The sequence below is a fragment of the Eptatretus burgeri genome, chromosome 3 (assembly GCF_056783735.1).
Source record: "Eptatretus burgeri isolate ZD-2024b chromosome 3, Ebu_testis_v1, whole genome shotgun sequence".
Classification (NCBI taxonomy): domain Eukaryota; kingdom Metazoa; phylum Chordata; class Myxini; order Myxiniformes; family Myxinidae; genus Eptatretus; species Eptatretus burgeri.
The window spans coordinates 3,151,199-3,163,529 of NC_140963.1; the positions used below are offsets into that span (position 1 = coordinate 3,151,199).

Sequence of the window (12,331 nt, forward strand, 5' to 3'; positions counted from 1 at the left end):
CTGACACTCCCTCATGTACAGATTTATCCCATCTCGTCTTCAGTTGTCCTACCCTTCCTCCCGCCCTAAGTTCACTGAAGCTTGTGGTGAGGCAGTTGTCCTGAAACAACTTCCCTTTGCCTCATGGAAAGCAAACCCAACTGAGGATAATCTCAATTCCTTCCATAAAGCTCGGAACAAGTGTGTATCTACCCTCAGGAGAGCCAGGAAACAACATCTTTCGAATCACAAGTCTGAACTCTCAAACCTCTCTCCCTCCTCCAAATCCTGGTGGCATCTAATCAAATCTGTTTCTGGTGTATGTTCCCCCTCCATCCCCTCCCTTACTTTAAATGGCTGCACAGCTGACACTGCACATGAAAAGACTGAATGCCTAAATTCCGTGTTTGCTTCTAAACTGTGTGTCCGAAACCCATCACTTTCTGGATGCACCTTACCCACTCACACCCAGCTGTTCCTGGACTCTGTGTCCTTTTCTTCTGACAAGGTGGAGAACTTGCTGTCAAACCTCGACTCAGATTCTGCAACCGGTCAAGACGGCATCAGCACACATGTCCGAAAAACCTGCTCCTCTGCTCTTGCTCACCCTCTCTCTGTTATGTTCACCCTCTCATTTGCTCAAGGTCATCTGCCAGCTGCTTGGAAATCAGCAAACATCACTGCCCTGCACAAAAACAGATCCCTGCAACTACAGACCAATCGTCCTTCTCTCAATCATCAGCAAGGTTATGGAATCCATCATCGCTTCAGACATGAAATCCTTTATCTTCTCCAATGGCTTGATTTCTGATCATCAATTTGGTTTCAGACCAGGTCACTCTACCCTGGATGTGCTGCTTCTGCTCTCCCAACAATCGATAGAGGTCCTCAATGCCGAACATGAAATCAGAGCCATATCCAAAGACTGTTTGACACAGTCTGGCACTCTGCGCTGCTCACCAAACTCTCTTCCTATGGTATCCAATGATATCTCCACTCATGGCTCGCAGACTTCCTCTCCTGTCATGGCCAACGTGTGGCCCTAAATGGAGTTCTCTCATTCCCTCTTTATCCCCAGGCTGGAGTTCCTCAAGGCAGCATTCTTGGCCCTGTTCTTTTGTGGTTTTCATCAATGACCTCTCCGACTCTCTGGAAAATCCTCTTTATCCCTTTGCTGGTGACTCCACCCTCTGCCGTTCCATCTGTCATCCCTTAGATCGGCAAGCAGCAGCTTCTTCGCTCACTGCAGATCTGGATAAAATCACAAACTGGTCCAACACGTGGAACATGTCTTTCAATCCGGACAAGTCTCACACTCTCACTGTGTCTCTCCGAAAGGACCATTTGGAACCCCCCCTCCCTACCCCAAACCTCTTCTACTTTCTCAACAATCCTCTTGAAGTCCTTTCATTCAAGCTTCTGGGTCTCACTGTCTGCCATAATCTTTCCTGAGAAATCCACATTTCCAACCTGGCCTCCAAAGCCAGTCACCGAATGGGAATCCTCCGTCATGCAAAGTCCTTCCTCAGTGCACCTCTGCTCCTGACCACATGCAAAGCTTTCATCTGCAGCCTGATGGAGTACTGCTCTCCCCTCTCCCAGACGAAACTCGACAATGTTTTCCAAAAAAAACCCAACTTCCACATTTTATTCAATCTCATTCTTCCCTCCCGGTTCAAGACAGCTGTTCATCACCATCAATCTCAGATAAAGCCATGATCTTTTCTACCCTCGTTAATCCCACCAAAATCTCCTCTCCTTCCAATTGTTCAGTTTTCACTCCTTGGGGTTTCCTTCTGTGTCCATCTTCTCCACCCCATGCATGCATGTTTTGCATCCTATTTCATCTGTTTTGTCCTGATCCACATAATACACAAGCTTATCCACGAGCCTCAACTATGAATAAAAAAAACCCAAACTTCCGCAGTAATTCCCTTTCAGAGGATATTGGAGTACAGCTATTAATGCTGAGATTCAAGTGTCCGCTCACATAAAATTAGAGCTCTGAGTGTATTAACGACCGGCTGGTCTCTCAGACGACCGCGACATCCCATATTGGTCTTGGTATAGGAGGAAACAGGCCCTCAATACTCTTGGGAGGGGGTCTTGGCTGTTTGGCCAATGGGGTGGCTGTAACAATATATTCTCATGTGTGTGCGACCTGTGAATGTCTGCAGCAGCAAAAGGAACCCAGGTCGGGTTTGAAACAGCAATGAGCTTACCTTGCATAGCTTTTCTTGGTGGCTTTATGCAGCTTTCTCTGGCTGGAAAAGCATGGGGTTCATTTATGAAAACCCGAGCCACCTGCGGTAATTGATTAGGTGAGAGCTCATTGGTTATTCCCTCCTATTACGGGTGAGAGACATGATTGGGTCTCGATTATATATATATATATATATATATATATATATATATATATATATATATATATATATATATATATATATATATATATATATATATATATACTAGCGATACCCGTGCACATGCACGGGATAGCAGTACAACATAGCTGGGAGCAGACAACAGACCGTACACGGGGAATGAAAAAATACGCATTGTGCAAAATGCAAGTGGTACTCTGGAACACCAAAACTTCCCAAACATTGTCGGCATGTCCGCTAAGTGCCACAGCAGTTTCATAGGAATCGTGTGACGGTGAGCCGAGTTTTTAGTGTGCAAGCTTGGTATATATATATATATATATATATATATATATATATATATATATATATATATATATATATATATATATATATATATATATATATATATATATATATATATACCCACCCTCATCTCTCACCTGTGAATGGACGGAATAGCCAATTAGTTCTTACCTTATGAACTAAACCCAGGTGACTAGGATTATATAAATAAATTAACACCTCCCATGCTCCTCTCGCCGAAACTGCTGCGTAAATCAATCAAGAAGGTTGCTTTATGCAGCAGTTTCAACCGGAGGAGCATGGTAGGTGTTTAAATATAATACAGGGTGTCCCAAAAGTCTGGATCCCTGGGCATTTTTCCTCGAATACAATTTGATCTTTTTCTTTTTCTTTAAGATCCAAGATGGCTTCGAAACTAACAATGGAAGATCAAATTGAACTCATTCTCACGTACGCAAGACAGGATTCTTCACATCGAAGAGTTGCTGCCGAATTCAATAGAAAGCATCCTGATCGGCATCCAATAACACATGCTACTGTAAAAGTGTTTCAACGTTTTAGGTTCAGAAATGCTCAACGTTCTTGTATTCAGGGAACAAACAAGTGTGGCAAAGTCCAAGGCTGTAAATTTGAGCATTTACTGCAATAAAACTTTAAAATAAATTTTTGCCTATGGATCCAGAATTTTGGGACACCTTACTATATATATCAACTTATCATAGTGACATGCTTTCAACTGGCTCTGAGTCCGGTGCATCGCCACTGCTACCGTGGATGGATTAGGTTCACAGTCGTCAGCTACTTTGAGAATTGGCATGCAAGCTGAATGAGCTTCTCCAGCCCATTGTGTTACATCAGAGTTTACCTTCTCCTAGTCTTACTCGAACATGGATAACCAATAAGAGAGTGGGAGAGAGGTTTTACGGCACCTCTGACTTGCCAGGAGATTGCATTATTGGTTATTTCAAGGATTTATGAGGATAACAATTCCACCAGTTTACCAACTTATCCTCAACGATCACAGTCAGATTGTCCTCGACTGCTTATGCGGCCAACCCTCACATCTGACGGTCATTCCACTATCTGCAACCTGTGGACGGGGGTGGTTGGGGGACGGTCACCCCCGGTATTCTCACATGAAAACACCTCTCCCACACATATACGATGTTGTCATCGCCATATTCGTCACTATCTCCTGTGAACTTTCATTGACTTCCCCTCAATATCGATAATGTCACTCACAACTTGGAAATATGTTGTCACGGTACATACTCAGTTAAGTCTCATTCAGCCCTTATTCACCAGGTCTCAACAGTCACTGAATCCGACTGTGACAAAATATGGGAATAAAAAGGAATATTACAATTTATCTTCCTCCAAATTGAATAATGCCTTTGCTTTTACTGATGGAAGCAAAATGAAAAAATTTCCTCAACAACAAGTTGAAAGGGTGCATAGAAATTGCACAAATGCCATTTTTGCAGAAGTCTTTGCTCATGTGGGACAGCGATGATAAGCACAGTTCAGGAAGTGGCAAATGTTAAGGGAATGCACAAATGTGAAAAAATGTTGCTTTGCAGAAGCATGTTGCCACGGAGCTCTGAGCCAAACCAAAAGCTTGCAACAGGAAATGCTTTTGTTTCAGGGAAGTATGATTGTAAAAAAACGTGTGGAATCATTACGTGAACCAGGACGAGGAATCAGGATGGTTCGGTCGGGGTGATCCTGTTATGAACTCGTGCAGTCACAGGTTATATCACGTCCAATCGAAAGTAATTATTAACCCGTCGCTCTACCTCTACGTTCATTGTTTAAAAACATGGACAACACATCCATCTGGCTGTCCTTCCTTGATGGGGGATTGCCTCATCGCAAACTTTTCAACCGCGGTTTGCGTTTCGCTCCTCTCTTTGAGCCGATTCGATTTCAATGTGAAATGGCACAGTTGATTAAAGGGCACTTTTTCAAGGCTATTGTTGCTGCGCACTTATCTGGCCTGTATTTTAGTGGAAGTTTGGAAGTGGAAGCTAAATAATGGAAGTTTATTCAGAAAACTATCGCACTCAGCTTTGCGATTGAAGGGCTTTTGTGACTGAGCTTTCCGACCGCAAAACCCACTCGTACATAGCACAGTTTGTCGTGTCGAGATACAGCCGTCGATGCATTTTGGTAAAAGTCATCACGCAAAGTCTTCGTCTTACGCATCATAATTGTACGAGGTATTTCACATCAAAAGCAAAAGGAATGGTTTGATTAACCACCATTGAGGAAGCCAATTGTGTCTTTGCTTTGTACTTGCTGTTCCTTCTGAAAGTGAAATGGCGCACTGTCTCGGTGGCACGTAGGGACAACAATTCACGGATCGATCAAATTACTTCGGACTGGACAACAAGAAACGATTGCACCGGTATATGCTCCCAATGAAATACCCTTCCAGTCGTTAGCTTGCTTCCCAGCTCTTGCGGCAAGAATAACTCGCAATTCCAAAACCACTCAAATGTACAACATCGACATTCCATTTCAAACGTGCTGCTGGATGTTGTGATTTGCAGTGCCGAAGTACACATCGCGAGATAAAACGCACCAAGCTTTTACACCATGCGCAGCCAGGTCCACGTATGATGCACGCTTTGCAGTTCTTGGCATTCTTGCTCTCACAGATCTCCAATTCTGAAAAAGGAAATTCATCATGTTTTCATTCATCTTTCAAACACTCGTTTTCTTCGTCGCTCAAAGCTGAAGCTGAGGGTCCCGCGTCAACACGGATCAGGATGGAATGTTTTACAAAAAAAATTTGTTGTGAATTTGTGCTTACCTTGATACAATATCAACTTTTGAGTCTGATTGGTGATTTATTTATTCTTCGTATTATTATTATTATTACTATAAAATCTTGATAGACTAGAAATATGACATGCAGGAAAAAGCAATTCTGCGTATCCGGTGTGTTCCGTATCTTCATGCTAACATTGTAACACATCAGTATCCTGCACAACACTTCAAAACACTTGATTACAAATCACGGTTATGTTTCAAACTTACTCGGAAAGAGAAAATTCATCACAAACACTCACAGTTAGTGTGTGTGTGTGTGTGTGTGTGTGTGTGTGTGTGTGTGTGTGTGTGTGTGTGTGTGTGTGTGTGTGTGTTCTCTCCAGAATTCAGGTTTCAAAAGGTGGAACAGACTCCTCCCTGGTCTCAAAGTATTCTCCTCCATTTTGGAAAGGCATCATGACTCATGGACCGATTTGTGAGGTTTTCTTGTTCTCGGAGTTTTGCTCCGAGGCCTCTCTCCGGGATCGTCCCTGAGCCTCGGACAGGTTCCAAGTTCCAACCGGAGTTCGCTTGGAGTAATAGTGCCAAGGATTGTTTTTGAGATCTCCGTGAGGTTCTTCTTCATCGTTCCCGTTGCCCCAATTATCACCGATACAACTTTGGCATTCTTCAGCTTCCAAGATCTTTTCAATTGATTTTTGAGATCTTGGTATTTGGTCAGTTTCTTGATTTCTGCATTATTTAGGCCAAAGTTGCTGTGGACTGAAACCTCAATTCGTAATGCCTTCTTTTCCTTTTTATACCTCAATACTATATCCGGTCACATTGCTTTGTTTTCATTGTTCATGCTCTATGCGATTATTAGGTCATACTTGAGTTACACACGAGTTATACATGAGCATGGACTTATGCACGACATTATTATACATAAGGTCATATATGCGCATCCTTGTATTCAATGATTGCTTTTGGTTTGTGTTTCCATAGGTTTTGTGGAACCGAGATATTGAGATTTCTTCAGATGTGCCGGTGGAATACTCGACATACCTTGTTGTGCCTTTGTGTGTACAGTTATTCTGACATGAGTTTTTTGCATTCTGATAGGAGGTGACTCGTGCTTTCTGTTTGTACCTTGCAGAACCTACACTTATCCGATTGACTCAGTCCTGCCATCTTATTAAATCCATTGGTATCGTGTCCTTGCTGTTGGACATTAATAATTCATTCTCAATCCCAGTTGAGCTGATCTCATCTTCACCATTCCAATGAGCCTTCTATGTCCCTGCCCAATCTTTCCAACTCTTTTTGGTGTGTGTGTGTGTGTGTGTGTGTGTGTGTGTGTGTGTGTGTGTGTGTGTGTGTGTGTGTGTGTGTGTGTGTGTGTGTGTGTGTGTGTGTGTGTGTGTGTGTGTGTGTTATATATTTATTGACTCAGACACAACATATACACTGACTTGTGACAATTGTGTAATGCAGTATGTTGGTGACACAAAGCAGAGTGGTGGTAAAATACACCCAGATAAGGCAACTGCTCTCCAATACTCACTCATTGTGAAACAGATAGATCCTCTAAAAATGCAAGCAAGAGTTCACCAAATTGTTGTAAAGATAAGAGACAATAGTTCAAGCAATGGTTCAAGTGGTGTAATGACAATAGTTCAAGTCAAGACAATAGTTCACCACAAGAGTGGTGTAATGGTTTCAGTGTCTGCTCTGAGTCTGGGAGGTTTCGTGGTTCGAATCCTGGCTGTGTCATACCAAAGACTTTGAAAAGCGTTTCATTTGAAATCAACCACAATTGCCGATTTAAAAGATGCATTTTTCTGATTTCCTTGAGGGTTAAGCAAGACACCTTTCACAAAGTGATGTGTAACCTGTTTCTGTGCAGAAGAACATGGATAGGACAGAGGGAAGGTCATGTTGAGCTCTTGGTTTAAGCATTGAAACTTGAGGATTGTACAAATATTTCACATTAAAAATTTCTTCTAGATGTGGCACTGGTGTTTAGTCGTGATTTTTTTTGTTGTAGTTAAAGTTTTTTATGGCCCATCCTATATTTGTGATCATGTACATTGATATTTTTTATGATATGTGCCCTTTTGTGTTAACAAACATGACCTTTGTGATTATAAGTAACTGAAATGCAAGTACAACAAGCTTAAGGATTGGTATGTAATTGCCTTCACCATCTTAGTTGAAATTTGCAATTGTATTCATTCGTGTTGGGCCGATTAGAAAATATGACTGCAACCGATTACCGATTAATAACAAGAAATAAATAAAAACGATGCCGATTATAAAGTGGGAAAAAGATGACATCATTGTGCATCGTGCATCGTGCACACCGTGCCGGATGGGTACCATGCCCACGGTTGAGGGATTGGTGTTATCAAGTGGCTGTTAATCGATACATTTAAAATCCCTTATCTAATCGGTTTATCGAACGGCACAACATCCTGTCACTTCAAACGAATGATGAGCGACCGTGTGCTCATTCGATTAGCTAATGGCGGATATAAAATGAAGCATTTCATTCTTATCTGGTCATGTGAAAAGCAAGTTTTATACAAAATACAGTACAGGGAGTCCCTGGGTCACAAAGGGATTGGAAGAGTCGTTCATACAGGAAGTAAATTGATCGGCCGCTGATCCGGGTAGAAAGGATCGTGGTTTTCAAGGGGGAAGAAGAGAGATGGCGGTGAACGGCTGCTTTGAAGACCCGGAGGGAAGAGTGGGATTGAAGAGTGACGGAGTTTGTTCCATAAGTGGGGAAAAAAGAGGAATGAAAGTGATGGTGAGCAGTGATTCTTGATTCTGGTTGTTTTACAGGAAAGGGGTTGCTATCAGTCCTTGAATGCACTGCAGAAATTTAGAGGGGGGACAGATCAAAGACAGAGAAGGGGGGGAGGGGGCGAGGCCAGAGAGGAGATGGTAGAAGACAGAAAGACTACCGACCTGCCTGTGGTGAGAGAGTGAGAAACCCAAAGACTCAGCTTCATCGCAGGAGATACCAATGATCCAAAATGTCTTGGTTTCCACAGTGTGAAGCCAAGAAAGATGAGAGGCAGGAGCACCAGCCCAGAGTGGAGAGGAGTACTCCATCAGGCTGTGGACGAAAGCTTTATATGTGGCCAGGAGCTCAGGTGTGCCAAGGAAGGACTTCACAGGACGGACGATGCCCATGCGACTGGCTTTGGAGGCCAGGTTGGAAATGTGGCTTTCCCACGAAAGATAATGGCAGATACTGAGACCCGGAAGCTTGAATGAAAGGACTTCTTCAAGAGGATTGATGAGAAAGTAGATTGGCGGGGGGGGGGGGGTTCCAGACGGTCCTTTCAGAGAGACGTAGTGAGAGTGTGAGAATTGTCAGGATTGAAAGATGTTTTTCATATGAACCCGGTTTGCTTTACAAAGGTTATATGCTTTCTTTTTGTGAGTTTCAAAGTAAAATATATTTGATCACACCCGATTTCCGAGACGTTTGCCGTATTTACACGTTTTCAAATTACCGAGCCAAATATTTTCCACCCGTCACATGCAACTGTTTATCATGATTAATGTTTATTCACATCTCCTTGAAACATCTGAAATGCAGGTTTTTTTTGTTTGTTTGTTTGTGAAATTTCACCCAAAACAAGGGTGAAGGCTACTTAAGGGTTTTGGGTTGTATACAGTGCAGTAATCACCAATCGGCACTCACGCTAACTCAAATCGGCCAATGCCTCCAACTGAAAAATTGCCGATATGCCGATTCTGATATCATCTCAGCACTAATAATTATTTACCATGTATAAGGCATGTGATGTGATTGGTTGGTGCATTCTGTGCCTTCTGGTTAAATGGTTTGCATCTGTGGGAACAATCGTCTGGGTGGCAGACGGACGGTTGCTCTGTGCGGATTATGCGGTTTTACCGTGCGAGACATAATTCGTGGCGATGCTCACCATAGCAGTCAGAAGGTGTGTCTGATGTTTAAATGACAAATGTAGTCATCAGCATAATGCATCGTGGTCATATAGCTTTGAGAATTGCAGTTGCACCCCTCCTCCCCCCTCAAAAGGAAGAAAATGCCAAAATGGGTAAAAAAAAAAATCTCAAAATTTGATGGAGTTAAATGAAGCTTGCATGGCGCAACTTCAGGGTGAGCTCATGAATGCGTGAATGTTTCAGTTTCCGAGGTCATATCCCCGAGGAGGAGTAGATGAAACCGACAACACACAAACAACATACTTTCTGTCCATTATATAAAGACTAGCAGGAATCTGCGGAACATCCACACAATGTAGAATATGACTTCAAGTCTTCAACTTCCCCACCTCCCTCACAAACCCTAATTCTTCAACCTCTGCCTCCCAACCCCAAAGCCCCAACCTCCCCCTCCCAATTCTGTCTCATCTTTGCTCTGCTCCCTCTCCTCCCACCTCCCCCCCCCCCCAACCCTCAATCCCAAGTCCTCAAAATAACCCAGCCAAGTCACCAATTCCCTCCCCACTGCATGCCCTCAAACCCCTTCCCCACCCCATACCAAAACTCAACTCCTCAAATCCCTACCACCCCCCCCCACCCTCCTCAACCACCGAAAGTCCTTAACCTCCCAACTCTATCGTAGAATCAATTTTGCCTTGGCCTTTACAATATGTAAATATGCTTGAGCTCTGGTTTATCGGGGTACCAGGTGTAACAGGAAGCATGAGTGGGTTGGACGAGGTCAGGTCAGGTATGGAAGCATGCGCCAGAGCAGCGCATTGCTGCATCCACTTTGCGCCGGGACTCCAGGGGCCTCCGTCTGGCCATCCCCCAGGCAGATGCCTGGTCCATCCCCATCTCCTTGAGATGCCGATCAACCTGCTGCAGCCACGAGGCACGTGGTCGGCCCATTGGCCTCCTCCACTCATGAGACTCTCTCGCTGAGAGAATCTGGTGAGCAGGATCAGCGTCAGGAAAACGAGCCACATGTTCCATACAGCCGCAACTGACGCTCACGGACTATGCAGGGAACAAATCTCATCCGAGTCTCTCTCAGCAACCGCTCGTTGGACACAAAATCCGACCAGCAATAGCCAAGGATTCTCCGAAGAGACCTGGTACCAAAGGAATTAAGTCTCCATCTCAGATCCTTGGTGAGAGTCCAAGTCTCGCATCCATAGGGCAAGACTGGAAGCACCAAGGACCTGAAGACTCAGACTTTAGTCCTCCCGCACAGGTACCGGCACTGCCACACCCCGTTATCCAGTGAATCCATGACTCCCCAAACCCGACCCAGACGTCTGTTGACCTCTGACTCATAGCCATTGGAGGCAAGAATATCACTGCCAAGGTAAGTGAATCTCTCCACGACCTCAACATGCCCACCACAAACAGGTAAAGACAGGACAGTAGCATCCAAGATGTCATTGAAAGCGTGGATCTTAGTTTTGATCCAGGAAACCCGTAATCCCAGTGGCTCAGACTCCTCATTCAGCACCTCGAGGGCCCCCGAAAGGATATCTAAAGTCTCCGCAAAGATGACTGCATCATCTGCGAAATCAAGGTCAGAGATCTTGACATTCCCAAACGATGCACCGCAGCTTGATCTCTCCCACAACCTCCACAGAATCCAGTCCATACAAGTGCTGAAAAGTGAGGCGGCCAGTACACACCCCTGACAAACTCCTGTCACAACTGCAAATAAGTCAGAGATGGTATCACCACATCTCACAGCACTCTCAGTACCAGAGTAGAGTTCAGATATCAGATCGATCAGTTTTGGTGGCACCCCACGAAGACCAAGAATCCTCCAGAGGGCATCCCGATTCACTGAATCGAACGCTTTACAGAGATCAGCATAGGCTGCAAGCAGCCCATGCCGAAACTCTTGTCTGTGTTGTTCAGTGAGGACCCGAAGAGTAAGGATACGTTCAATCGTTGACCTCTTTGGTGTAAAGCCTGACTGCTCTGGACGCTGGTGCTCCCACCCTCTGCTCCAACTGCAGCACACCGAGGGATGGGCTTGGAGGAACACAATGCGCGAAGTCCCCTGAAAGCGGGACGAGAATCACTTGACCACAGGTGATGCTCTACCCCCTCACAGATTCCTCGCACATAGGCCTCCTTGTCCACCCCTAGCGCACGTACAGTTTTACGCCTCAGCTCCCTGAACAGCTCAGCTCTGCCATTCAGCCTGGCCCTGCGACTCTGGTCAAGGGTATCCAGTGTCCCTTGAGAGACAAAATTCTTCTTTGCCCTTCGGTGAGTTCCAAGACATTCATCGGCAACATCAAGGATGGTGGTCTTGAAGGCACTCCACAACTCTTCAGGACCTCCAAAAGCACCCAGACCCCCCAAATCTCGACTCAGCTTGTTCGCAAACTCCTCAGCTACCCTCTCATCCTTGAGCTTGCCAACATCCAGCCGAGGCTGGGATGGTACCATTCTCCTGGATTTAAGGTGCAACTCAGAGTTGCGACAACAAGCCTGTGGAAAGTATTGAGGAACTGAGCACTCTGGTAGACCCTGCAGTTCTGGATCATCCTCCAGCGACCATCAACGAGCACATGGTCAATCTCCTTCGCTACACCGCCAACGTTGGAATACCAAGTCCAGCGATGAGCTTGTGGGCGTTGAAACCCTGAACCGGCCACCCTAAGTCCATGACTTATTGCAAAGTCAAGGAACTCAATGCTATTCTGGTTTATAGTTCCTGACCCATGGGGACCAACACACATCTCATAACCATCCCTATCAGTTCCAGTTGATGCATTGAAATCCCCCAAGATTAGATGTGTATCTCGTCTGGGGCACTGATCAACCACAGAATCGAACATGGCATAGAATGTGTCCTTCACGGTGAGATCACTCGCTTCAGTCGGAGCAGAAACAGAGACCAGGGAAATGACACCCAAGGAGTGACGAATCCTTTGTCTCATAAA

The 12,331-nt window shown here is 44.7% G+C and overlaps 1 protein-coding gene across 2 annotated transcripts in view; it reads right to left on the bottom strand.

Moving 5' to 3' along the window:
• The window catches only part of LOC147029300 (integrin beta-1-A-like), a 120,999-nt gene that overhangs the window by 79,740 nt on the left and 28,928 nt on the right, over window positions 1-12,331 (bottom strand). For both annotated transcript variants that reach the window (XM_085872255.1, XM_085872254.1), the window contains exon 4: window positions 5,233-5,318. In XM_085872255.1, the coding sequence (XP_085728381.1) occupies window positions 5,233-5,318 (86 nt within the window). The remainder of the gene's footprint in view (window positions 1-5,232; window positions 5,319-12,331) is intronic.